Source organism: Mustela nivalis (genome assembly GCF_964662115.1).
Source record: "Mustela nivalis genome assembly, chromosome: 7".
Taxonomy (NCBI): Eukaryota; Metazoa; Chordata; class Mammalia; order Carnivora; family Mustelidae; genus Mustela; species Mustela nivalis.
In genome coordinates, this window is record NC_139026.1 from 37620228 (window position 1) to 37644507 (window position 24280).

The 24280-nt window shown below is 35.2% G+C and overlaps 2 protein-coding genes across 2 annotated transcripts in view; both read right to left on the bottom strand.

Annotated features, from left to right (window-relative positions):
• Positions 1-3714, bottom strand: part of PTPRQ (protein tyrosine phosphatase receptor type Q) — a 198273-nt gene extending 194559 nt beyond the window's left edge. The window contains exons 1-3 of the mRNA XM_082742760.1: positions 3646-3714; positions 3185-3296; positions 2299-2525 (exon numbers count right to left, since the gene is read on the bottom strand). Coding sequence (XP_082598886.1) covers positions 2299-2525; positions 3185-3296; positions 3646-3702 — 396 coding nt within the window. The 5' untranslated portion in view covers positions 3703-3714. The remainder of the gene's footprint in view (positions 1-2298; positions 2526-3184; positions 3297-3645) is intronic.
• Positions 3715-4096: 382 nt separating this feature from the next.
• LOC309870212 (tenascin-like) overlaps positions 4097-24280 on the bottom strand; it is a gene marked incomplete at its 3' end in the record, with an annotated part of 61593 nt that continues 41409 nt past the window's right edge. The window contains exons 16-18 of the mRNA XM_082742416.1: positions 13181-13346; positions 11528-11632; positions 4097-4263 (exon numbers count right to left, since the gene is read on the bottom strand). Of these exons, the coding sequence (XP_082598542.1) occupies positions 4097-4263; positions 11528-11632; positions 13181-13346 (438 nt within the window). The remainder of the gene's footprint in view (positions 4264-11527; positions 11633-13180; positions 13347-24280) is intronic.

The window sequence follows — 24280 nt, forward strand, 5'->3', positions numbered from 1 at the left end:
CCCTTAATCCCTGCAAAACTCCCAAAGTGGAAAGTACACTTGGAGCTATTCCATATTTCTATTATCCTTAAGGATATATTTGCAGCATAGTTTGATTCAACATATTTAATCAATTCCCAATAGAAAAATTAATAGTCAAGTTTTATAGCCAATTAGTAGTAGTAATAGTAACAGTTATTTATGGGCAACTTTCATGTACCAGGAAATCTCCTAGAAATTTTACACATCTCATTTTATCCACATCACCAATGCATGAAGTGTTCTTATCAGCATTTTATAGATGAGGAAACTGGTTGAGAGAAGTCAAGTAACTTGCTTGAGTCTTACGGAATAAGTGGTAGAACCAGAATTCCACTGAAGTTATGTTTATTTCTAAAGCTCAACCTCTTTCTATTATATTCACTTCATGCCAGATACTATGACTATTTCTGTAACAAATATGAAACCATATATATGGTATCTTGCCTTATAGTTTACAATCTAAACAAATACATACTCAAGAAAACAATTAAAAAATAAGTCTAATCAGTTAGACTAAGTATTTTGAATTTGAAAGATGGAAAAAATAGATAGAAAAACAGGTAGAAAAATTCTTTTAAACTCAGATATCCTAATCAAATAGACTAGAATAGGCAGAGATAATGTCATTATTGAGATTAAGACTCTTCACTTATCCAAATGCCAAAACCGGAGTCTGAAAACCTTAATTTAAATTGCACTCCACTAATTCTTAAATGAGTAGTTGTAGGCAATTTATTGGCCTTATTCTAGGTAACATCTTCCTTTTCTTTAAAATGAGAATGATTTATCTATGTCATAGAATTGTTCTAAGGACTAAATGAAATAATACCTGTAAAGAACTTAATGGGATTTTCCCCCGATCATATAGATTTGAGATCTACATTTGAAGATATCAAACGTACTGCACCAAATACTCTTTGTAATTCTGAAATGGCTAACATTTATTTGAACAGCTTAAAGGTCACAACAATGATTTAGAAAAGTGTGGAATTAAAAGAAGAATAAGGGCTTCCCAATAGGCCTGAAATAAGAAAATTCAAAGGAATAACAATTTGAACTCTATATAGATCTAAGTAGAACTACCTTTCTGTCTGTAACAGCTTCTTATGATCACATTAAAATGTAATCTTTACATATTACCTTCAATAGTATATTTTAACATATAAACTAATCTAAAATGTACTGTTGACAAAATATATGTATACTGTGCTATTTTATGTGTCAGTTAGAAAAGGTCTCCTACTCTTTACCCATGTCTCTGCAATGAAATAACCACCATGAATCTTTGACATTTGCAAAAATTTCCCTTTAACTGTTCTCATATAGGGGATTCCTACTACTGGGATGCTCTCTAATTCTTACTGTGTGCTTTGCTTTCACAAATAGGCATGCTTCCAATAATGAAACCCCCTCCCCAGGCAAATTCTTTCTTTCCCATCATTTCTTACCATCCAGAAAGCCATCTCACTTATGTCTTATCACATATTTATACAGCTTTTATAGATGTTTTCCTCTATATTGAATTATCTTAAAAACTCAAAGAATATGTTGATGTTATTTTGAAAATAGAAAGGATCACAAAGATATCTGTATCTTTTACTAACCTCTGAAAATACCACAAATATATCTTAATTGGAAACATTTTCATATGGCATAGTTTAGGATTGCTTTTTATATGCTCTTCTTTATTTAATTTTTAATAAGATGTTTGATTTTGCCTATTAAACATTGTAAAGAACTAAACATTTTTATAAACACAAAAGACACAATAAATGTTCAAGAAATACTTATTGAATGGAACTGAATTGAATTTATTGTTCTCTGAGAAGCTGGCTCAATAGAAACTTTCATTCCATTATTTAAATTTTGATAACTGACACAGAAATACAACAGGATTAAGGGAAAAATAACAAAGCTAACTTAAAGGTTAATGAAAAAGTAGACTATTTTTTACCTATAAAGCCTAAATTATGTCATTTAAACTAGATTCATTCTTTGAAAAAGTTGCTAAGTTAAATGTTTTTAAAATAAATAAATTATACAAATACATCTAATAATGAAAAAATGTTATAAACAGTTGTTCAAATTTTAAAGGCCCAGATGCGCACTGAGGTCAGGACTCAGGTGATCATTCTTCAATCACTTGGCTGTGTTCGGCTGTAAAGACTTAATCAGGTGGGAAAAAGTGCCCTCATCTTTAAAATGAATGGAGTATTTTAATATTGTGTTAATACTAAATAGTTAATATTTAATACTAAATATTAACAAAAATATTACCTTTATTTCATATGTTGTTCCAGGATTAAGATTAGTAAGAAGAACTTCCAGACTGTCTGGCTTTGTTCTAACTTGTGTGTATTCTGTTTGCATCCATGGACAAACTTCCTTATATTTCACAATATAAGACATAATCCTTCCATTTGGATTAGGTGGTGTATTCCAAGATAGAAGAATTCCAGCAGATCCAACTCTTTCTCCTGCCAGGAAGACTGGAGGTCCCGGTTCTATTTAAAAAAAATATGTTGTTAAAAGGTCAAACAATTATTACATTTTCACAATCATAAATAAGAAAGCTTTTACAAATGTAGACTTTCCAAGTTCCCTAAGACTAATGGTCTCTCAAATGTGACTTTATCTTCCCTAGAGCTTTGCTACCAATAGAAAAAAAAAAAAAAAGATTAAATGCTTTGGGGGATACCAGAAACATTCTTTTATAAGAATGTAAAAAATGGAATGCTACTACATACATGCCAAATACACTTTTGATGCCAGATCATTTTTAAAAGAAACTTATTTGTGCAAAGCTTACACATAAAACTAAGAAAGCCAGAACACAGTCTTACAAACTTAATTATTCTTCCTGAACAAGAGTACTGAGTCTATTTTCATGGCTCTGTATTATTTAAATATTACCATTAACGGTCTCTCTGGTCAATTTCACAAACAAGTATAATTATCTTTACTCTGAAAGTCAAGAAAGCTAAAGAACCAGTAGGACACAAGTCCTAAACAGATCACTTTCTTAAGTTTCCATTTTGCTTTAATTACTAACCTGTTTTCATGTATATAAGGCACATAGTGCTAAGCTAAGTATTTCTATCCAATAGACTAACTGCAAATACTTCATAAAAAGTACTTCATAAAAGAAGGAACATATACTTACTTGTTACATTGGTTGTCACTGTTCTACTAACAGGTGAGCTGTATGTTGTAGCAGAAATAGTAGAGATGGTTACATCGTACCTAGTTCCAGGAACAGCTTTGGAAACATCAACCTGGAACACCAAAACCAAATAATTGCATTAAAACTCTTTCTGAAAAACAAGAAAGCTAAAACAATAAATCCATCACAACAATAACAGAATAACAATAACAGAATAAACTCTGCACTGTTTAAAATATTCCAAGTTCCATATTATTGTAAAATATAATAAATTTGTTTTATCACATAACTAGTTACCAAGTAACAGATAATAAAAACTTACAAAGCATACGGTGTTATCAAAAACAAAATCAGTACTTCAATCCCTCTTGTTTGTTGTCACAAGAAACAACTATTTAAGAGTCTTAAGAAATCTACAACCCATTACTTAACCCTGGTTTTTAAGAGTATGTATGAAATACCTGTGTCTCTGAAGCTCCAATAAAAAGTAAAAGAAAAATGATAAGAAAATCCATCATTATTACATTTTTCAGGCAGTGGAATCACATTGATGGCTCTAGAGAGAAATGTTGCCTGCATTAATGATTTAAAGACAGATCCTCCTGGCAAGTACACAATTAATGAGCCTGGATTACTCAATAGCTCTGCCCTTTCTTTGTTAAACTATTCATGAACCCTTGGATGGCTGGCTGTAGGTTCAGGGTAAGACTTAAGAAAAAAGGCATAGACGTTGCTAAGGTAACAGTCCACCCATGCTGAAACTTACACTCATCAACTCAGCATCAGTGTTTTTGTCTTCATTTTATGCTTTTAAAAACTCTCAAAGTGTTCATGGTGTATGAGTTTCATAAAGAACTTTCCTATGAGGACCAAATATAAAACAAGTTGGCTCGGCAAGTATGATAATGAAAACTATACCTGATACTCTTCACCTCCAAGATCTTTGATAGTAACAAAGCCGCTGTCAGGAACAAGATCCACATTAAACCTTTCCACATGGCCAGAGGGCAGGCTCCAGTAGAGAGAAAAGGAATGTGTGGAAATATTGAAGGCTTTAAGTTTCTCGGGTTTTTCCGGTTCTGATATTGAAAAATAGAGGTTTGAAATAGAGTTATTCTCCTAAATATTCAAAAGAAAAAATGAAAATCAACAGTCTGTCAGATTTCAATATAATCACATTGCTAAAAGGCACCAAATCCTCTAAATTATCTCTGATCACACAAAAGTGTTATGCATCTAAATCTTTAATAATAAATATTTTTAAGTATAATTATCAGAAATAATATATCAATTAATGTATCTGTTTCTGGGATATTCTTTACCTGCTAAAATCTGCTGGTTGCCCAAATTGTTTTATAAACCTTAAGCTCTAATTGAAAACTTGAATCATTTTAAGCAAATTATTTAAATCCAAACTATTGATCCAATTAACTGGATATTTTATAAAGCAGAAGATAATTGGAAAAAATATAACTAACATCTGCCAAATTTTTTTAAAGGGTGAGCATTTCTGATGAATATTTAGTCAGGTGTCTCCTTAAAAGAAAAGCTTTTTTCATGTAGGAAGTGAAATACAATAGCTTCTCAACAATAAGTATTAATAGTTCTAGCCACTTCAACCATATTTTTCTACTTTTACTTCCACTGTTCCCAGAGTCTTGTTTATGCTGCCTGTACCTCCTTGAAGGGAGTTTTCTACATAAGGTTCTTCTGATTGGTTGCCAATGAGTCAGATTTTCACTCTCCCTTATCTTTAGTGCAGATTCCAGACAAACAATATATGGGGAGGAAGAGAGATTATGAAGCCAAGCATGCCAAAAACATACCTGATAAAGACAAATTTAATACCACTCCCAGAAGAAAGGACTGTGGAATTAAATATTTAACTCTGCTTATCATTTTAAAGCCATCTATCAGAGATGATTTAAAATGAATATAATAAAAAATGAAATATATATTTTCTAACAAAACTGATAGGTCACGTGATATAAAATAGAAACCTTAACAGGTCAATTTCTCACATTGGGGCAGGTGAGAGATACTTTTAGAGTAGTCTTTCTTTATCTTCTTTTAAAAGTTTTTTTTAAGGCTTATAATGCTTTCCTGGTAACTGGCCCTGGTATTGACCAGTTAATTTCCACGATGACATTCAAAGACACAATAAACATTCTCTCAGCATCATCTCCAAATTGCCCATGTAGGGAAAACTATAGTTTTATAATAACTCTTTAAAATATGAAAGCCAAAGTAAAAAGATCAGAGGAATACCAGTTTGTATGGGTAGAATTCCTTTATTATGCATAGCTGCCGCTGGCATTTTTCCTGGATCATTCTGAACATAGACCTATGTCCTCTGTATTCCCAAGCTCGAGAGAAAAGAGCTTGGTTCTTCTCACCAGCTCATAGTAAAATAGACAAAAATCCAACATGACAAAAGTCCAACCAATTAGTACTCACGCTTACTGAATTATGTGAGGACTAATACTTTTTATTTCCTCCAAGATCCTAGAAAGTAACTAATATCCATGAAATCTTAGTCAAGACACTGGAAAAGGACCTGGAATGAAACTTTGGAAGAAGAAAAAAGATAGGAGAAGTAAAGGTCTGCTTACTGGGATGGTGATGAGATAGTATATAATTTCCTAGACTGTGAGTTAAGATTACACACTGAAGGAGGGTTGGCTAAGGATAAAGCATGTCTCACCAAGAAGAGGAAGAATGTATTTGTCTGGAAACCTGCCGATCTGATTGAGAGAGAAGACTGGAAGCTTCCACACAGTTTGGTAAAGACTTTTCGAAGCAGAATTAATAGAAGCCCTGGAAGTGGACAGAATTTAGTGTAAGTGAGAAAGGCCAACCTGAGTTTCTGGAATCAAGTAAGAAAGAGAACGTCTGATGATCATGCTGGCTATCATAAAGATGTTAGATTCCCCCCCCCCCCATCAAATGCAATGGAAACCTGGAGAATTTGAAGAAAAAATCAATGTGGCTTTTTAAAATTATTATTTTAAAAGATTAGCTTGAAATAGTATATGAAAAACATGAGACTTGGAGAGAAGTGAAAATGGCAATGGGAGGGCAATTAGTAGGATACTGTGGTAGTCTGGACAGAGAGACAGGAGGCTTGCCCTCAGAAAAAAAGTAGTGGAGATGGAGCAACACTTATGTCATTGTGGAAGAGTGCACAGTCCTGAATATGAGCTGGAAGATTCAATTAACTGAAAGTAAATGCTGTAATAAATACATGATTTGTACCTCATGGAATGTAATCTCTCAAAAGGCAGGAAAATGTGAAGCGAAACTATTACTCTCAACCAAGTTGTTACTAACCAACAAAAATCAAATTGTGAGATGGATGTGTTTGGAGTTTTAAGAGAATATCACATTGTGTTCAATTTAATTAGGGATAGCAAACAGAATTCTAGGCATAGTTACATATTTTTTTTCAGACTAAATTTCTTGAGCTAATTCTCAGAAACCTAAATCCTCAGAGTTTAAAAGATGTTCTATGATTCAGCCACTTTGTCAATAACTTCTTTGTTTAAGTTAAACAGCTTTCTTTATTGTGGGATATCTCAGAGACTTAAATATGCTTAACTGTCTCTTGATTCTATAAAGCAGCAGTGTCCAAAAAATATAATGTGAGCCACATGAATAGGGTAAAAAGAAACATGTAAAATTACCCCAATAATACATTTTATTTAAACCAATATATCAAAACATCATTTCACATTTAGTCAATATAACATTGCTAATGAGCCAGTTCCCTGTATTTCATACTGTCTTTGAAATCCTATATCTTTCACACTTATCGCCCAGCTGAATTTGGACTGGTCATGTCTTAAAACTCAATAGTCACAGATTGCTTATCACTCTATATTGGACAGTATAGCTTTAAAGAATCTCTCAACTTTTCCCCTTAGTGTTTTGGTAAGTCTGCCTAAACTGCATTTTGAGAAACTAAAAAAAAAAAAAAAAAATAGCAACAATCTACTCTTATGATCAGTGTCTACAAAGAAATAAAAAGTTCAAAAGAACTCGGAGGACCTCAAAAACAAAATTCTGGTACGAACTATGGTATATTAACCTTTAAGAAAGAGAGGAAGAGGAGACTCAAAATGGAAGAACAAGCTACATAAGGAACTCCTCAGAAGATTCTGACTCAAAAGAGCACACTTACACAAAGTGAGAGGAAGATGTTACATATCTTGGAATACCCGCAAAAAAGCTGCACATACTTATCAAAACACTATCAAGAAAACAAAAGCCAGCTATTTTAAAATCAAATGGGGAAAAAAAATCAAATGGGAAGACTTAAAAAGTTTCCACTACCATTATTATGAATTTTTATTTATACTTCCTATGTACCAACACTGTATAGAATAAGCTTGGCATATCCCATTTAAATCCTTCCATGACTAAATCATAAGCTGGGCACAATATATACTATCATTGAGGAGATACTCATGCATAAGACGTGCAAAATTATCACTAATTGTACCAAGTTTATGATACCATCTGTCCTGGGCTAGCACTTTCACATGCTCTATGCAACAGTCATAACCATTCATAAGTACATACCATTATCATTGTCATTTAAGAAATGAGAAAACTAAGAAACAAAGAATTTAGGCAACTTCACCAAGGTCTCGAAGCTAATAGGTGAACTCGGTAGAGCCAGGATTTAGACCTAGAAGCAACAGCTTTGGAACTTAAGGTTCAATAATTAAGATAACTGCACCTCTCTAACCTATACTAAGTGGCTTACAAATAACAGCAGATCAAGAAATCCCAAATAAATCAATACTTTATAGAGGATTCAAGCAACAGGGTGATCCATAGTTTTACTGTTAAGTCAAAGATTGTTATTTGAAATGGTCCCCAATTTAAAGGGACTCCATCTAAGGCAACACATATTCATCAAGTGGTTATAGCTTTCTCCTATTTCAAAAATAGGTATAAATTATTAATAAAATAAGCATTCTCTAGTAAGTCAGCATCACCTTAGGTGCCGTAAGTCTAAACAAGGAATCATTTTTTAGTAACAGGCACTGGTCATGGGCCCTGGAACTGGTTTACTGGGTTTAAACCCTGGCTCTGCCACATAAGTAAGATTTTAGGCAAAATCCTTAACCCCTCTGTACCTCACTGGCTGCATCAATTTGGAGATAATAATACTGCTACTCTATACACTATTGTGAGAATAAAATAAGTTAATACATATAAAATGTCTAGAAGAGTGGCTTGAACATAGCAAGAGCTTAGGATAATGTAAGCCCTGACTAGTAGAAAACCATCACATCGCCTCTTTTACATTTCTTAATTTTAACCCCCTCCTCATGTCAACAGTGCTCTGCACACAATGCCCCCCCCCAACATTGTTCCATTATTACTACTCTGCAAAAAGCAGGGTGGCAGGATCTATTCCTGCTCCAGAGACACCCCCCGCCCCGCCCCGCTCCCACCCCGGGGAACCTAGATTGCCACTTTCTCTATTTCCCTTCCTTATCAACTCACTTCAAATCACTCCTCTCCTCTAGCAGTGACTTCCATTACCCACCTATAATCTCTCAAAACCATCTCCTATACCACACTGCGTTCAGATCATCAGGTTCCTAACTATTTCATAAAGTGTTCTCTTTCATGAAAATGACCACTGACAGTCTATATTTTCCATGAAACTTTTCTGACATTGACATTGTTTTGGTTACTTTACCAAATTCTTATTGAGCAAACTCTGTTCCATTTACTGCATAATCTTCTTTACCTGTACATCAGCAAAATATTTACCATGCTTTTTCTCAATCTTTGCTCAGTGATTTGATCTTTCCGTCCAACCACATACATCAGTGCTTACCATGGACCATTTGTGACTTTGCCAACTTCTGGATTTCTGGAAATGGAATGTGATTACCATGACACTATTATGTAGTGGGCAGAGGTCAGAGATGCAGCTAAACATCCTACAGTGCATAATACAGAGGGAATCACCCAGCCCAAAATGTCAGTAGTACTGAGGTTTAGAAAATCTGCCACAGACTGAAAATTTTTGAATGGGTCCAGTTTTAATGTGTTTGATTGTATACTGTACTTACTGTGACACTCTGAAGAAAAGACATTGAATACATGATTGAACAAATGTGTTCTTTAAGAAATAACAAAGATGTAGAGTATTTATATATAAATAATATTTAAAATGTACAAAGTAGGGGCCCCTGGGTGATTAGGTGGATTAACCATCTGTCTTTGGCTTGGGTCATGATCTCAGGGTCCTGGGATTGAGCCCTATGAAGGGTTGCCTGCTCAGTGGGAAGTCTTCTTCTCTCTCTCTCTCCCTCTCCTTCTGCCCCTCCCCCCACTCATGTGCTCTCTCTCTCTCTCTCAAATAAATAAAACCTTTAAAAATTAAAAAATAAAATGAACAAAGTGTAATAGAATGTTTAAGAGTCATAAGAGTCTCAAAGATCATGTACTCCAAATTACACTGAAACATAAAGCCAAAGATACTAGGTAACAAACAATAATAGTCAGTTAATAAGTATCAAATCCAGGAGTAAAGCTGATGAATGAATTCTAAACACATTGCTTGTTTTTCATTGTCACATACATATCACATTTAGGAAAACAATAGTTCTATTTAGTACGCAGAATAATGCCACTCCAAGGTGCCCACATGCTAACCCTGAAGCCTTGTAATATGTTATGTTACATGGCAATAGGGGCTTTAGATGTAACTAAGATTACGGACTTTAAAACAGAGAAATCAACCTAGATTATTCAGGTAGGCCCAATCTACACACATAGGCCCTTAAAAGTGGAAGGAAGAACAGTCACATGTGATAGGAAAAAAAAGGTAGGAGAGAGTTTAAGCATGGGTGCAATTCAACCTTCTTTGTTGGCTTTAGAGATGGAAGACAAGGATTACAAACCAAGGAATGAGGCTTCCTCTAGTGCTGGCATCAATTCTCGGCTGCCAGCAAGGACATGGTCAAGGAACTGAATTTTGCAAACACTCTAAATGAGCAAAGAACTGGGTTTCCTCTGGAACTTCTAAAAAGAACACAACCTTCCAAACACCTTGACTTTAGACTGGTAAGATCTATATTGAATGTATTACCTACAGAATAAGGACATAATAAATTTTTTTGTTGGTTCATGCCACTGAGCTTATGGCAATTTGTTACAACAGCAGTTAGAGGCAAATACTATGTATAAAAGCCACATCACAAATGTCCACAGACTGAGTTATCATCGCATGTCTGCTTTGGATTGTGTTGAATCCACAGTCTTAAAGATTGCTTAAGAACAATCTCATAGGGGCACCTGGGTGGCTCAGTGGGTTAAAGCCTCTGCCTTCAGCTCGAGTCATAGTCTCAGGGTCCTGGGATCAAGCCCAACATCGGGCTCTCTACTCAGCCAGGACCCTGCTTCCTCCTCTCTCTCTCTCTCTGCCTCCTTGTGATCCCTCTGTCAAATAAATAAATAAAATATTAAAAAAAAAAAGAACAATCTCATAAGCTATTGCCGTGATTGTGTTCTTTTTTCAAAAATTTAAAATATTGATAGGTTTCACAGCTTCATTTGGATTTTAAAATGATGCTTTGTTCAGAATATGATTTTGTTCACATATACAAACAACAAAATCTTACAATATTGAATTGCTTATTATTCCACAAATAGGCCCTTTTTCATTTCACCTCCATAATTCTGCGTAGGCTATTCCCTCTCTCTGTGAGTCTTCCCCCTCTCACACCCCACATGCCCTCTAGTCAAATTAAAAAATGCCTTACACTTTGCAGTCATTACCAGGCTCAAAGAACCTTCTCCATCCCTGCCATGGAGCTAGTCTTTTCCTTTTCTATGCAACCAGAATAAGTTTGAATTTATTTCCATTGTGTCACCTATTAATTTGACTTATACTATATGTTCCATTATGCTTCCATTCTTTACTACTCTCTGTAGAATCTAAGACTATGCTTTTTTACACGTATATCACCTCGTAGGACACGAAAAACAATGAGTAAGTTTTTAGGAGAATGGATGATCCCCAAATCATCCACCTACTTTCACTAGCTGGACCTCTAATTTGATGTGACATTCAAGTGTAGTATTAGTTACATTTCCTGAGCACTGACCATGCACCAGAAACTATTTAATCCAATTTGCATTTTACCTATATTCTTTCAAAAAATGCACAGACTATCCCAATAAAATGAGTATTTTACCCTCATTTTACAAAGTTTAAATTTTCAAATTAAAAAAAATGCACTGAAATTGTATCTTGAACAATATAATATGTAACACAAATGTTAATTTTTAAAATATCAATAAGAATTTGTATACCTGTAACAACTCTGATAAATGTGCGAGGTCTCTCAACATTGCCTCTCACTCTATGTATGACGATGTTATGTATTCCACCAGGAGTCAGATCTGTAACTGTGTGTTCTGGAATAATTCCGCAAATAAAATGTTCGTCTGCAAATGTTCTGTTTGATATATAAATCTTGTACTGAGTGAAACTGGTCTCTGTTGGATTCCACATTAAATGTGCAGAAGTAGTATTCACAGCTTTTAATGTTAAGCCACATATCCTAGATGGTTCTATTGAAAAGGTAAATTATATATAAGTTAAAATTATGTACACACACACACACATATACACAAAGCAAAATGAATAATATAATTTAATCATCTAGGTACCAATCCTTAAATTTTTTCATGTATAACAGCTTCTATGTTCAGCTCTGCAAATAGAGAAACAGGACATTATATATATTTAGCTTCAATTTAAGTGACTCATTAATATCTTCCCTAGTTCCCAAATGTCTTTCCTTAATCAATCATAAGTCAAGTCACTAGTAATTCCTGTAGACTTGTGCCCCTGAGTGCTTGTAACGGAAGGATCCTTATACCATATAATCCCAAATTTGTTAGCTGCGACTAGCAGTTAGCTACATATTGAATAAAAAATGAAACAGAACAATGGAGTGCCTGGGTGGTTCAGTCAGTTAAAGGATCTGACCCTTGATTTCAGCTCAGGTCATGACCTCAGGTTTTGAGATAAAGCTTTGTTAGGCTCCCTGCTAGGTATGGAGCCTGCTTGAGATTCTCTCCCTCTCCCTCTGTCCCTTCCACCTCATGCTTTCTACAAAGAAAAAAAGAAGAGAAAAAGGAAGGAAAGAAAAGGAAAAGGAAAAGGGAAAGGAAAGAGAAAGGAAAGAGAGGGGATTGGAAGGCAAGGAAGGGAAAGGCAAGGCAAGGCAGAAAGAAACGGAACAAGTCAGTCAGAGAGTGAACACGGGTCAGAAGTGAACAAGTCAGTCAGAGAGTGAACAAGGGTCAGAAGTGAGGGTAATTTCGAATGTGGTTCTGGTTACATCAAAGCTTTTAGCATTCCTATATTGCTACATTTTTAATACATTGGTCAAAGGAAGTAATGTTGTTTTTTGCACTACCAATTCATTTGCACTGAGAGGGGATCTTGTAGGCCTCACACACACTTTCGTAAGAATTATTGGTAAGATACTATTATTCCACCACATCCAAAATATTATGAAACTGATTTACAGTAAATTTACAAATATCAGGGAGGAAAAAATTCCTATCAAACCCCTTCCTCAGTAGAAAATGAATTGTGTTTATATTATTGTGGCGTACTATATACAGTGTTTGTGTATATACACAAACATATATGCATGTATGCACACATGTGTATTTCATATATGTGATAAATAATACACACACTTATATATACATGTTGGCTTCAGATTATTTAGAAAAAGCTCTAGGTACGTCTCAATGCATTTAGTCATACAAAGATCTGCTTGTTGTTCATATAGTTTTTGAGAATTATCTTAACCATATTTTTATCGTCATAATTTTCCTTCATTATCAGGATTTATGTTTTAAAATAGCTATATTTATGCTAAGCCAAAACACTTTAAGTTCTTATAAAACTATACGGCAAAGAATTTATTTATGATATAACCTTACTTGTAGCCACTTTCGTCATTACAGATACACTGTAATCTCTGCCTCTAACTGTCTTCATGTCCAACATGTAGTCCACCCCTGGAATCAAATCCTTTACTTTGGCTTTGTTGTCATCCACAATTATTTGAAATGTATTTTCCTTTTTAGATGTCATACAAAAGAATATCTAGAGAAAGAGAGAAATTTATGCTTTTGACTGTTAAAAAATAATTTACTTAGCACCAACTCTGTACCAGTCAAATTCACAGACATTAATACTGAAAAGAAGGGGTTGTGATTCTTCCTGTCTTCATCAAGGAGTAATTTGGGGCCAGTTGATTCTGAATAACTGAGTGAAGTTCACATAGTTAATAAGCATAATTGTCTGACTCAGAAGTTTATGTACTAAAACACAAAGTCTCAAATAGTTTTTAAATTTCATACACACACACACACACATCCATGCATACATATATATATAGCATACATACATATATATATATATATATACATATGTATATACAAATATATATAAATGAAGTATTTAAAATATGTATCTGTATACATATGTGTGTATATATGTATATATTCTGACTTATATGTGGATATGTGTATAATAGATGTACTGCATAATGAATTGGACTTTTCATGTTGTTCACCTGAAAACAAAAAAATATCACTCTCCCAACTCCACATAAGCAGAATACTAGAGGAAGAAAAAGCAGGAATCACTGGAGTCGCAAGTTTCTGACTTCGTAAAGAAGACCATGGCTTTTCCCTGGCATCCCAAGGTATTGTAAACAGGGGGATTCTGCCCACCCCCCACACTGCAGGTAAATGAGACCGACGTGTATCTCTACTATAAATTGAGGGTGCCTACTAGAAAGAATGACATCTCCCACTTGGACATGTACTTAGCAGACCTGCTGCTCATGTTCCCAAGTGGTCAGAGAAAAAGGAAATTGATAAGAAAGAACATTGCAAAAAAAGAGCCATGGAACAATCTGTACACCCACTTCTGCCCTTACAAAGATGACAATGTCCTATAAATCAAGTACAAGCACATGGAGTAGTCAGCCTTAAACCATCTTCCCAATACTCCACTAGGAAAGCTGGCCCCTGGATAGAGACGCTGGCAGCACAAACAGTGGGATATAATGTCAGGGTTAGAGACAGGGTTGAGAGGAGATGCAAAAGGTTGAGACTGAGCTGGGTCCATCATGTCAAGGAAATGGACAATGAGGACAAGTCCCAGGGCTCTCCAGAGCACTCACACATGTGCCTCAGGAGAGAAACAGGATTTGGAAGACTGTTAAATAAACTAGAATACATTCAGTGTTAGGGGAGTCAAACAAAAACAAAACAGCAAGAGAGAACAACAAAAAGACACACCTGGGATAGAGAACGCCCTCCAGTGATTATTAAATGGATGCCTGACAAATGTGCTCCATGGCAGGCCATCTTCCATTGTGACCTGAGCCAATCGATTATTCATTAAAGCTCTGAGAACTGGCATTGCCTTTAGAAATTTTCAGTGGAATAACCTGATAGTTCTAATACCTTGAAGATTTATTGAGTCATTAAAAGCTGTAACAATCTTTACTCTTCTTCACTCTATATTTCATGTTTGTTAAACAGAAAGATGTATCTAAATGAAAATAATGATATTAATTTTATAAATTATTTAAACATTATGATGCTTTAAAAAGCAATTGTTATGTGGTAGGAATCAGAGAAACAAATTTCCGAGGTAGACATGTTTATCACTGTCTTGTGGGAAGAGTGTTTTGTTACTGAGAAAGATAATCATGAGGTCTGGATGCATATCATTGTTTATTGATTTATAAGGTGTCACTGACAATTACCTTGCTTGTCTGGCATATGGAAAGGCAGGAGGAGTGAGGAGAATGCTGAAGACTTCCAGGACAAAAAGGATGGTAGGAGAAGGTACTTTGTAATAACAGAATATAATCTTAATGGAGTGCTAAATTTGAACATATGAAGAGTTACATTAAGGCATTAATGAATGGAAAGAAAGAAAAGAAACAGTCTGTGGTGATCTCATGTAAAATATATAAATTCCTAAAATCCAGTTTGAAGGATAGAGATTTGTTTCCCAAAGTATGGGGACTATGCATCTAACAAAAATCAATTGAAAAAAAAAATGTAATTCTGGCTTTATTTCTACTTTTAAAGCATAGTTTGAAGATCTGGGATGATTAATTTTAAATGATTAGGTAAATGATCCCAATTATGCAATTACACTGTGCTAAGCAAACAGGATACTGTTGCTTAATTCATTAAAATTTAACAAATAATCTCATTGGTTGAGAATGATTAGGATAGCCATTAGTAATATAACATAGTTGAAAAATAATCTGAATCCTAAATATTAACGTGATTTCTTAGAATAAGTTTCATTTATTAGTATATACATAATTTACAGTCTCTGGGGAAAAAGTGTTCATACAAAAATAGGAAAAATTAACTCTAGACTTATATGTTTCATCTGACAATAAATAATTTTATAGCCTCAGTTAACCCCAAAGAAAGTTTTTTTTTTTTTGGCATTTGCCTTGAAAAATGAGAATTAGTACAAACAGGTAAGGGTAAAATAAAATGTGAACTTTTTACAATTAATATTAAAAATGTTTAGGATTTTCACCTATACTGAATATAAAAATGAATCAAATAATTTCAGAAAGAATAGGATTTTCAATGAATGATTTATAAGGAGGCCCCTATCATTGAATGACATTTAGAAGTAACAAATAGAATGCTCATTCATGACCTTGTGAACCTGCTCATGTGGAATCATTTCTTTTCTATGAGTATGAAGCCTAGTAAAAGTGCATCTCAAGTTTTACATTTTCCTGATACTGTATTCAGTATTGATATCTTCCCTCCCAATCATATATGGGGAAACAATGTTATGTTTTACTTATTTATCAAATATTTATTGAGCTTCTTATTCAGGGTAAACATTAGAATAGGCACTAGGTATAATTGGGATAAAGAAGACAGAAAAGACATCTGATTGTAGGGAAGTTACTGTCTAGCAGGAGCACCTAATAGCAAGGGAACTCGATAAATAAATGAATGAGATAACTCAGCTACATCAAGGAGCAGTTTTGTTTAGATCAAAGAGCAGTTTTGTTTAGATTACACAATCAGAAAAGGAGATGGGAAGATAATATTTGAGATTAGAATTTAGTAACAGGAAAAAGACAACCAAAACTGAAAGCAAGATATCCATGCAAAATGAAGGTCAAGGGGAAAACCTTGAAATGAAGATGTTTTGGGCATGCTAGAGGAGTAGAAAGAAAGTCATATGGTTGTACCCATAGTAACTAAGTAGACAGGATAGTTAGATGAAGGTCCAATCACATAAGGTCTTGGAGACCATGGCAGGGAGTTTAGTTTTTATTTGAAGGGCAATGGAAATCTACCAGAAGATGGTAAAACAATGAAAGACACTGTGTTTTTAATAGCTCTCTCTTTCTCTGGCTGTTATATGCAAAGTGGATTATAAGGGAATCAAGAATGGAAACAGAGACCAGTTGGGATGTGAGAAGCTACCATCTGTCACCTAGACTGCTGTCTTGGTAAGAAGTTATAGTGACTAGGACATGAGAGGTGCAGTGGTGATGGAGAGAAATAGACACACCGACAATCTGTTTTAGAGGTTTAAATGTCAGAACTAGCTGACGGATTGAAGGAGGAGAGGATGGCAAAAATTGGGCAGTGATTTTTGGACAGTGGCCTTTCCTGAGCTGACAGAGATTGGAAGGAGAAGAGATAAGGTCACAAGAGAAAGGAAGAGCATTGTAAGCCATGGCAGGAGATTTTAAACCCAAGAATGATACATATTTTATACTTCCAGGAGAGAGAATTCTGATTGTTGTGTGGCAAGGGAGGGGGGTAAAGAGATTCACATCAAAATTAAGCTTCTTTGGGCAACCCAGGTGACTCAGTCAGTTGGGCATCTGCCTTTGGCTTGGGTTTTGATCCCAGGGTCCAGGGATTAAGTCCTGCATCTGGCTCCTTGCTTGGCGGGGAGCCTGCTTCTCTCTCTCATCGACCCACCACTCTCTTTATTGTGCTCTCTCTCAATACCAAATAAATAAATATAATTTTTTTAAAAGATTGAAGATTTATGAGAATTAACCCATGCTTACATTATCAAATAATCTATGACAAAGAAGGCAAGAATACAATGGAAAAAAAGAGAGAATCTTCAATAAGTGATGCTGGATAAACTAGACAGATGATACAAAAAACAACAACAACAACAAAAAAAAAAAAAGGAACTGGATGACTTTCTTATGCTATACACAAAAATAAACGCAAAATGGATTTAAAAAACCTAAATATGAAAACTGAAACCATAAAACTCCTAGAAAAAAAACATAGGTATAGTGATTTCTTTGACATCAGCCATAGAAACATCTTTCCAGATATGTCCCCTCAGGCAAGGGACACAAAAGCCAAAATAAACTACTGGTACTACACCAAAATATCTCAAAGTATTTTTTATTTCTCCCCTGATTTCTTCATTGACTTACTTACAGTTCAGTAGCATGTTGTTTAATCTCGATATATTTTGTGACTTTTTCAGCTTTTTTCCTATAACTGAGTTATAGTTTCATACCATTGTGGTCAAAAAAGATGCTTGATAGGATTTCAGTCTTTTTATAGAGATTAGTTTTGTGGCCAACATGTGATCTATCTTGGAGAATATTTCATGTGCACTTAAGATGAATGTATATTCTACTGTCTTTGGATGGGATAGTCTGTATTTACCTATTGACTCTGTCTGGTCCAATGTGTCATTTAAGGCTGATTTTTCTTTACTGATTTTCTGTCTGGAGGATCTGTCCATTGATGTAAGTGTGTATTAAAGTCCCCACTATCATTGTACTGATGCCTATTTCTTCTTTTTTTTTAGTATTTGCTTTATGTATTTAGATGCTCCTATGTTGTGTGCATAAACATTTACAAATGTTATATACTTCTGTTGGGTTGAGATTTACCATTATGAAATTCCCTTCTTCATCTTTTATTATAGACTTTTTTTTTAAAGATTTATTTACTTGAGAGAGATGGAGAGAGGAAGAAAGAGGGAGGGAAAGCATGCGAGTGGGAGAAGGGGCAGAAGGAGAGAATCTAAGCACGAAGCCACTTAGTGCCCTTTGTGCCCCTTCTTCGTGGGACATGAAGCCCCATGTAGAGCTTGATCCCACAACCCATGAGATCAAGACCTGAGCTGAAACCACGAGTCAGATACTTAACGGAGCCACCAAGGCACCCCTTTGTTTTAAAGTCTATTTTTCCAGATGTTAGTATAGCTACCACAGCTTTCTTTCAGTTTTCATTTTTATGGAACATCTTTTTCCTTCGAAGAATTTAATACATTCATAATTGCATTCATTCATTCATACAATCTCTACATCTAACATGGGGCTCAAACTCATGGCCCTGAGACCAAGAGTCACATATTCCTCCATCTGAGCCAGACAGGCACCCCTCAAGTAATTATTGGTATGTATGTGTATATTGATATTTTGATGATCATTTTCTGGCTTTCTTCTCTGTTCCTTTCTTCTCCACTTGCTTTCTTCCATTGTGGTTTGATGACTTTCTTTAGTGTTATACTTAGATTCCTTTCTCACTACCTTTTGAGTATCTACTATAGATACTCAAAAGTGTATTTTTGTGGTTACCGTGAGCCTCACATATAACATTTTATATATAGACTAAGTCTATTTTGAGTTGATGGCAACTTAAATCCAAATGCATTGCAAAACTCTACATTTTTATTCTTCTTGCCCACATTTTATGTTTTTGTTGTCACATCTCACATATTTTTATTTTGTGTATGTATCCCTTAATAAATGTGTAGTTTTAGTTATTTTTACTACTTTCGTTTTTTAGCTTTCATACTAGCTTTATAAGTGATTAATCCACTACTTGTACTATATATTTATCTTTACCAATAGGATCTATACTTTGATAGCTTTTCTTGTTACAAACAAGTGCTCTTTATTTTCAGGTCAAAGAAGCTTTAATATTTCTTCTAAGTCTGGTTTAGTAATGATGAACTTTTACTTTTGTTTGTCTAGAAAACTCTACCACTCCTTCAATTCTAAATGATAATTTTGCTGTGTAGAATTTTCTTTGTTGGAAGTTTTTTCTTTCAACACTTTGAATATATTTTGCCATTCTCTTCTGGCCTGCAAAATTACTGCTAAAAAGTCTCCAAAGTCTTACAGTGGTTCCTCTTTACATAACACATAATGTTTTCTCTAGCTTCTTTTAAAATTCTCTCTTAAACTTTTGCTATTTTAATTGTAATATGTCTTGGTGTGAATCTCTTTGGGTTTTTCCCTTTTGAAATTTTCTGGGCTTCCTGGATCTGGATGTCTGTTTCCCTACATAAGTTAAAGCAGCTTTCATCATTGTTTCTTCAAATTAAGTTTTCGGCCCCTTCTTATCATGTGAATGTTATTCCACTTGATGTTGTGCTCTAAGTCCCTTTAGATATCTTCTCTTTTAAAAATTCTTTTTTTCTTTTTGTTGCTCTGAGTTCCACAATCCTACCTTCTAGATCATTGATCTTTTCTTCTGCTTTATCTAATTTGCCGTTGAACCCCTTTAGTTTTTGGTTTTATTTTTGTCGTTGTTGCTGTTGTTTTAGCTCAGCTACTGTATCCTTCAGTTCTCTGAGTTGGTTTGGTACTCTCTTCTATTTTCTATCTCCCTGAAGTTCTCACTGTGTTCATCCATTCTTCTTCTAAGTTTGGTGAGCATTTATTGATGACTACTTTTGACTTTTATCAGATAAATTACTTATCTCCATTTAATTATGGTCTTCTTCTGAGGTTTTATCCTTTCCTATCATTTAAAACAGAATCCTTCGATCCCTCATCTTGCTGCTCTCTCTGTGTTGGTTTCCACGTATTAGGAAAACAGCTCCCTCCCCCACTCTTGAAGGAGAGACCTCATGTAGGAAAGAAACCTTATTGTTCAACCTTGTCCCAGCTCTTGGCTGTCTCTCAAACCTTTGTGATTCTCCAAAAAGTCTGGCTTATTCTTCCTAGGTCCCAGTTGAAGAGGTGTGCCAAGACCTGCTAGTATTCCAAAGGGAGAGATCTCAGTCATCACCTAGTTTCAGTCTGACAGGAAATATAGAACCCCAGGAAGCAGCTTTTAATGTAAGTAAATATATATACTCCTGTGGGATCACAATGATAAATCCTGCTGGCCTCCCAACCAGGTGGTCTGAAGATGTCCTTTGAGCAAATGTTGTAAAAATCAGGGCTCCAAATGAGTATAACATTTCTTTCTGGGAGATACCAGCAAGCTTACTGAGGCCAAGGGAAAGCACAAAGGTGACTTCCCCCAGCAAATGCTCCCTGAGAACACTTACATGGCCTCTAAATATGTGGCAAACTAAGGTCTGCCCTCCAGACTGAAGCTCCAGGACAAGTAAATAGGCCTTTTTCACAGCAAGACTGGGGGTGTGCTTTACTCTGTGATCTGTGAAGTACCCTGGGGTTTGTGTCCTTCCAAAACTATCTCTCTAATTGTTTCTATCCCATGGAACCCAGAAACACAAACACCCTGACCATTGGAACCACATCAAGAAGCATTCCCTGTGAGGACTATGTGCCTATGCTTATGGCTTTAGCTTGGCAGCAGGAGCGGGCAGGACTGGGGCACACCTACTGATTTTACCAGGCCAGTGGGTGAATGTAGGAACTACACATGCCCACCAATGCTAGCATGGTAGAGAAAAAACACAAAAATCGTTCCTGTTAAGACCTCTGTCACTGGGCAATGTCCCAAGAGGCTACTGCCTTTCCAACAGAAACTTTAAGATAAGCAAATGAATCTCTTTCATATATAGTTTAGATGCTTTTCAAACAGCTTCTTTCAGCTGGGTCCCAGGAAGGATGTGTGAGAGCCCTTAGAGCAGTATCTCAATATTTTACAGTCCTTTGGGTCCCCTGGACATAAACCCCACTGAATTTCAAAACCACATGTTTTGGGAGTTCATCATTCCAGTACAGGTCTTAGGGGTCTGATGTGGGGTATGGACACTTTGCTTCTCAGGAAGAAGCTCCAGGTTTGTGATATCCCTCCCTATTGTGGGTTACTGTGGCAGGAATGGGGTTTTTGGCCTCTCAGCCTCTCATACCCATCTCAATCTGACCCTTTTATTGTTTGTTGGAAAGGAGCTCTTCATCTAGTCTTCAGGTCTTTTTCAGAAGGAACTGTTCCATTGTAGCTATGGATTCAGTGTGCCTGTGGGAGATGAGTTCAGGAGCTTCCTATGCTACCATCTTGGACTGCCCCCTCACTTGTATCTTTTTACTTTTTTTTAATGTCTCTATTAGACAATTTAAAATTATAAATATGGTTCTCATTTATGGTTTCCATTGTATTTCTATTGGACAGTAGGGGTCTATAACATAATTCAGAGTACATAAAAAATAGTTGAAAGGTATTAAGAAGGGAAATCGCAAACTTCCATTGATGTCCTATATCAGCTATATGATTTTTTCTAAGTTCACACTGAATTCTTTTAGGTCTTAAATGTGGGAGCCAATGTTTATTTTCATGCTTGGAATACAGTACACCTTCAGTTCTGTTACAGTTATGAGATTCTCTGAAATGATATAAATCTTTTTGCACTCCCAGGGCTCATGAAAAGAAAGCTAGCAATCTAATAGTTTCAGAGGATTATTCACTAGACAAATATTTGGTGTTCAAATGAATTTCACAGTTTGTCCATACTAATAAAATGTTCTGTCTTTATATTTTGAATGCTCAGAATGCCGAGCAAAACAAAACAAGGATTTCTGGGGCACCTGGGTGGCTTAGTGGATTAAAGCCTCTGCCTTCGGCTCGGGTCATGATCCCAGAGTCCTGGGATGGAGCCCCACATCGGGCTGTCTGCTCAGCAGGGATCCTGCTTTCCTCCTCTCTCTCTGCCCACCTTTCTGCCTACTTGTGATCTCTCTGTCAAATAAATAAATAAAAGTATAAAGAAAAAAAAATACACAAGGATTTCTGTTTTGTAAAGAAACTCCTATTATGAAATCTATTGCCAGAATATTCTGCATAAGCATATCACTATGAGCTTAATTCCTCTGAAAAGGGCAGAACTGGTTGAAGTCAATGTTTACTAATATCATCAGAAATATAAGATACCTGTTTTCTTATGTTAACTGTGACATAGACTTTTATGATCTTGTATGCCAGGCAGACTCCATCATTTCACATTGGTAGAGAACTTTTAGGTGGTTTGGTTTTCTGAGAAACCATGAGGAGCCAACTGGAATTTATACTGCAGTAATGGAATTAATAATACTTGGTGACTGAGACTGAAAATTTCATTTAAGATAGTTCATTTAAAAATTTTCCTTGGTTAATCAACCAAGGCTTTTAACCCATAATGCTCTCTTTCCTTTTGATTTCAGAGGATTTAAGCTTAATCTTCCCTCCTCCAGGCTTTTTTAACCATTCTAGTCACTAGCTTTCTCATATCTGCAATTCTCCTAGAATATAAGCACCATCAAGACAAGAATTTGTTGTTGAAGGAATAATTTTTTTTAATGCTGAATGTTGGATTTATTGAATGAATGAAATTTTACTGTTCCAGGAATCTTTCAACTCAGCCTGAAGGCATACACCATACCTCTATCTTTTAAAAAATAATAATGATAACTCCTTTTTACTTTATTTCTATCAATCATATATAATTAATAAATTACTATAATATAAAGAGTTTAACTCCATTTTTTACTTGACTATTGACAACCTTGAGATCCTCACCCTTCTTTCCAGTCTTCCCTACATCTGGGCCTCAAGATAAGAAAGACTTGGATCCCTTTGCCTCTGAGAGCAGGAAATTTTCAAACCTCCCAGCTTCTAGTTCTTCCAGGAAGCCCCTGCTCCAGCTCTATCCTCTAATCACAATAAAAACCAAACTCAACCTCTCTTCCTTTCTATTTGCTCTTCTCCTCATTGGACCCTTATATAAGCCTATCCCCCTCTGGGAATTCTCAATTTGTTTTGAATATTAGTGAAGTGCTTTTGTGTCTCTCTTGGCATCCAAAGACATTCCTGGTGAGCAATCAAAACAAGTATGTGGTAAATATCTGAAATTAATAAACGTTATGTATCAACTATACTCAAATAAAAAAATTTTAAAAACAAGTATGTTGTATAAAGGCTGTGACAAAGACATAAACAGAAAATTGTATGGATCACAGAAGAGAAAAAATAATTATTTTGGAAATAGCTGGGGAAGCCATCTGCCATAATATGGTAACAATAAAAATATGCCAATAAATACTTAAGAGAGAAATACCTTACAGGGATGAGTCTCAAAGGGGTGTGTACTATTGAGGAAAGTAAGAGTAAGATGTTTAATGTATTTACAATATAAGCCTGAAATTTAAGATGAATACAGGGAAAAGAAACAAGATGAAGTTTCAATAGATTTAGGATTATCCTGGGGTCAGCTTGATCCTTGGAGCACAAGGGAGCCAACAATAATGGGAAGAGCCTGAACAGAGGTAAAGAAAAAGGGAATGGAAAGAATAAGTAGGAATTTCCCAATAATTCTAAGTTGGAATCATCAGGATTCAGTCAACAAGTACATATGGACATAAAGAAAAAGAAGTCAAAGATTATGCACGATTTCTGGTATGGGAGACTGATAACTGGTGTTCAAGGGAACTTTCACAGGGAGAATATATCTGAGCAGGGTCTTAAAGAACTGTCAAAGAAAAACGGGAGAGAATGTATTCTGGTTAAAAGGACATGACTAAGGAATCGAGTCAAGAAAACACAAACTATGTAGATAATTGTAGGCAATATAATTCTGCTGAAATATGAAGTCTTGAGAAAATAGATGAGACAGGTTGTTAGAGTCTGATTCTGAAGGTCACACTCAGTAGCGTGCACATTAGAAGGACAATGGGGAAGCACTAAAAGACTCTCTATTTTATACAAGTGCATTATCTTGCTCCTTTTACTGACCTTTATTGTCAAGAAATTCATACTCAAATATAAAACCCAGATGTACTAATCTGTTCATATCATGTATCT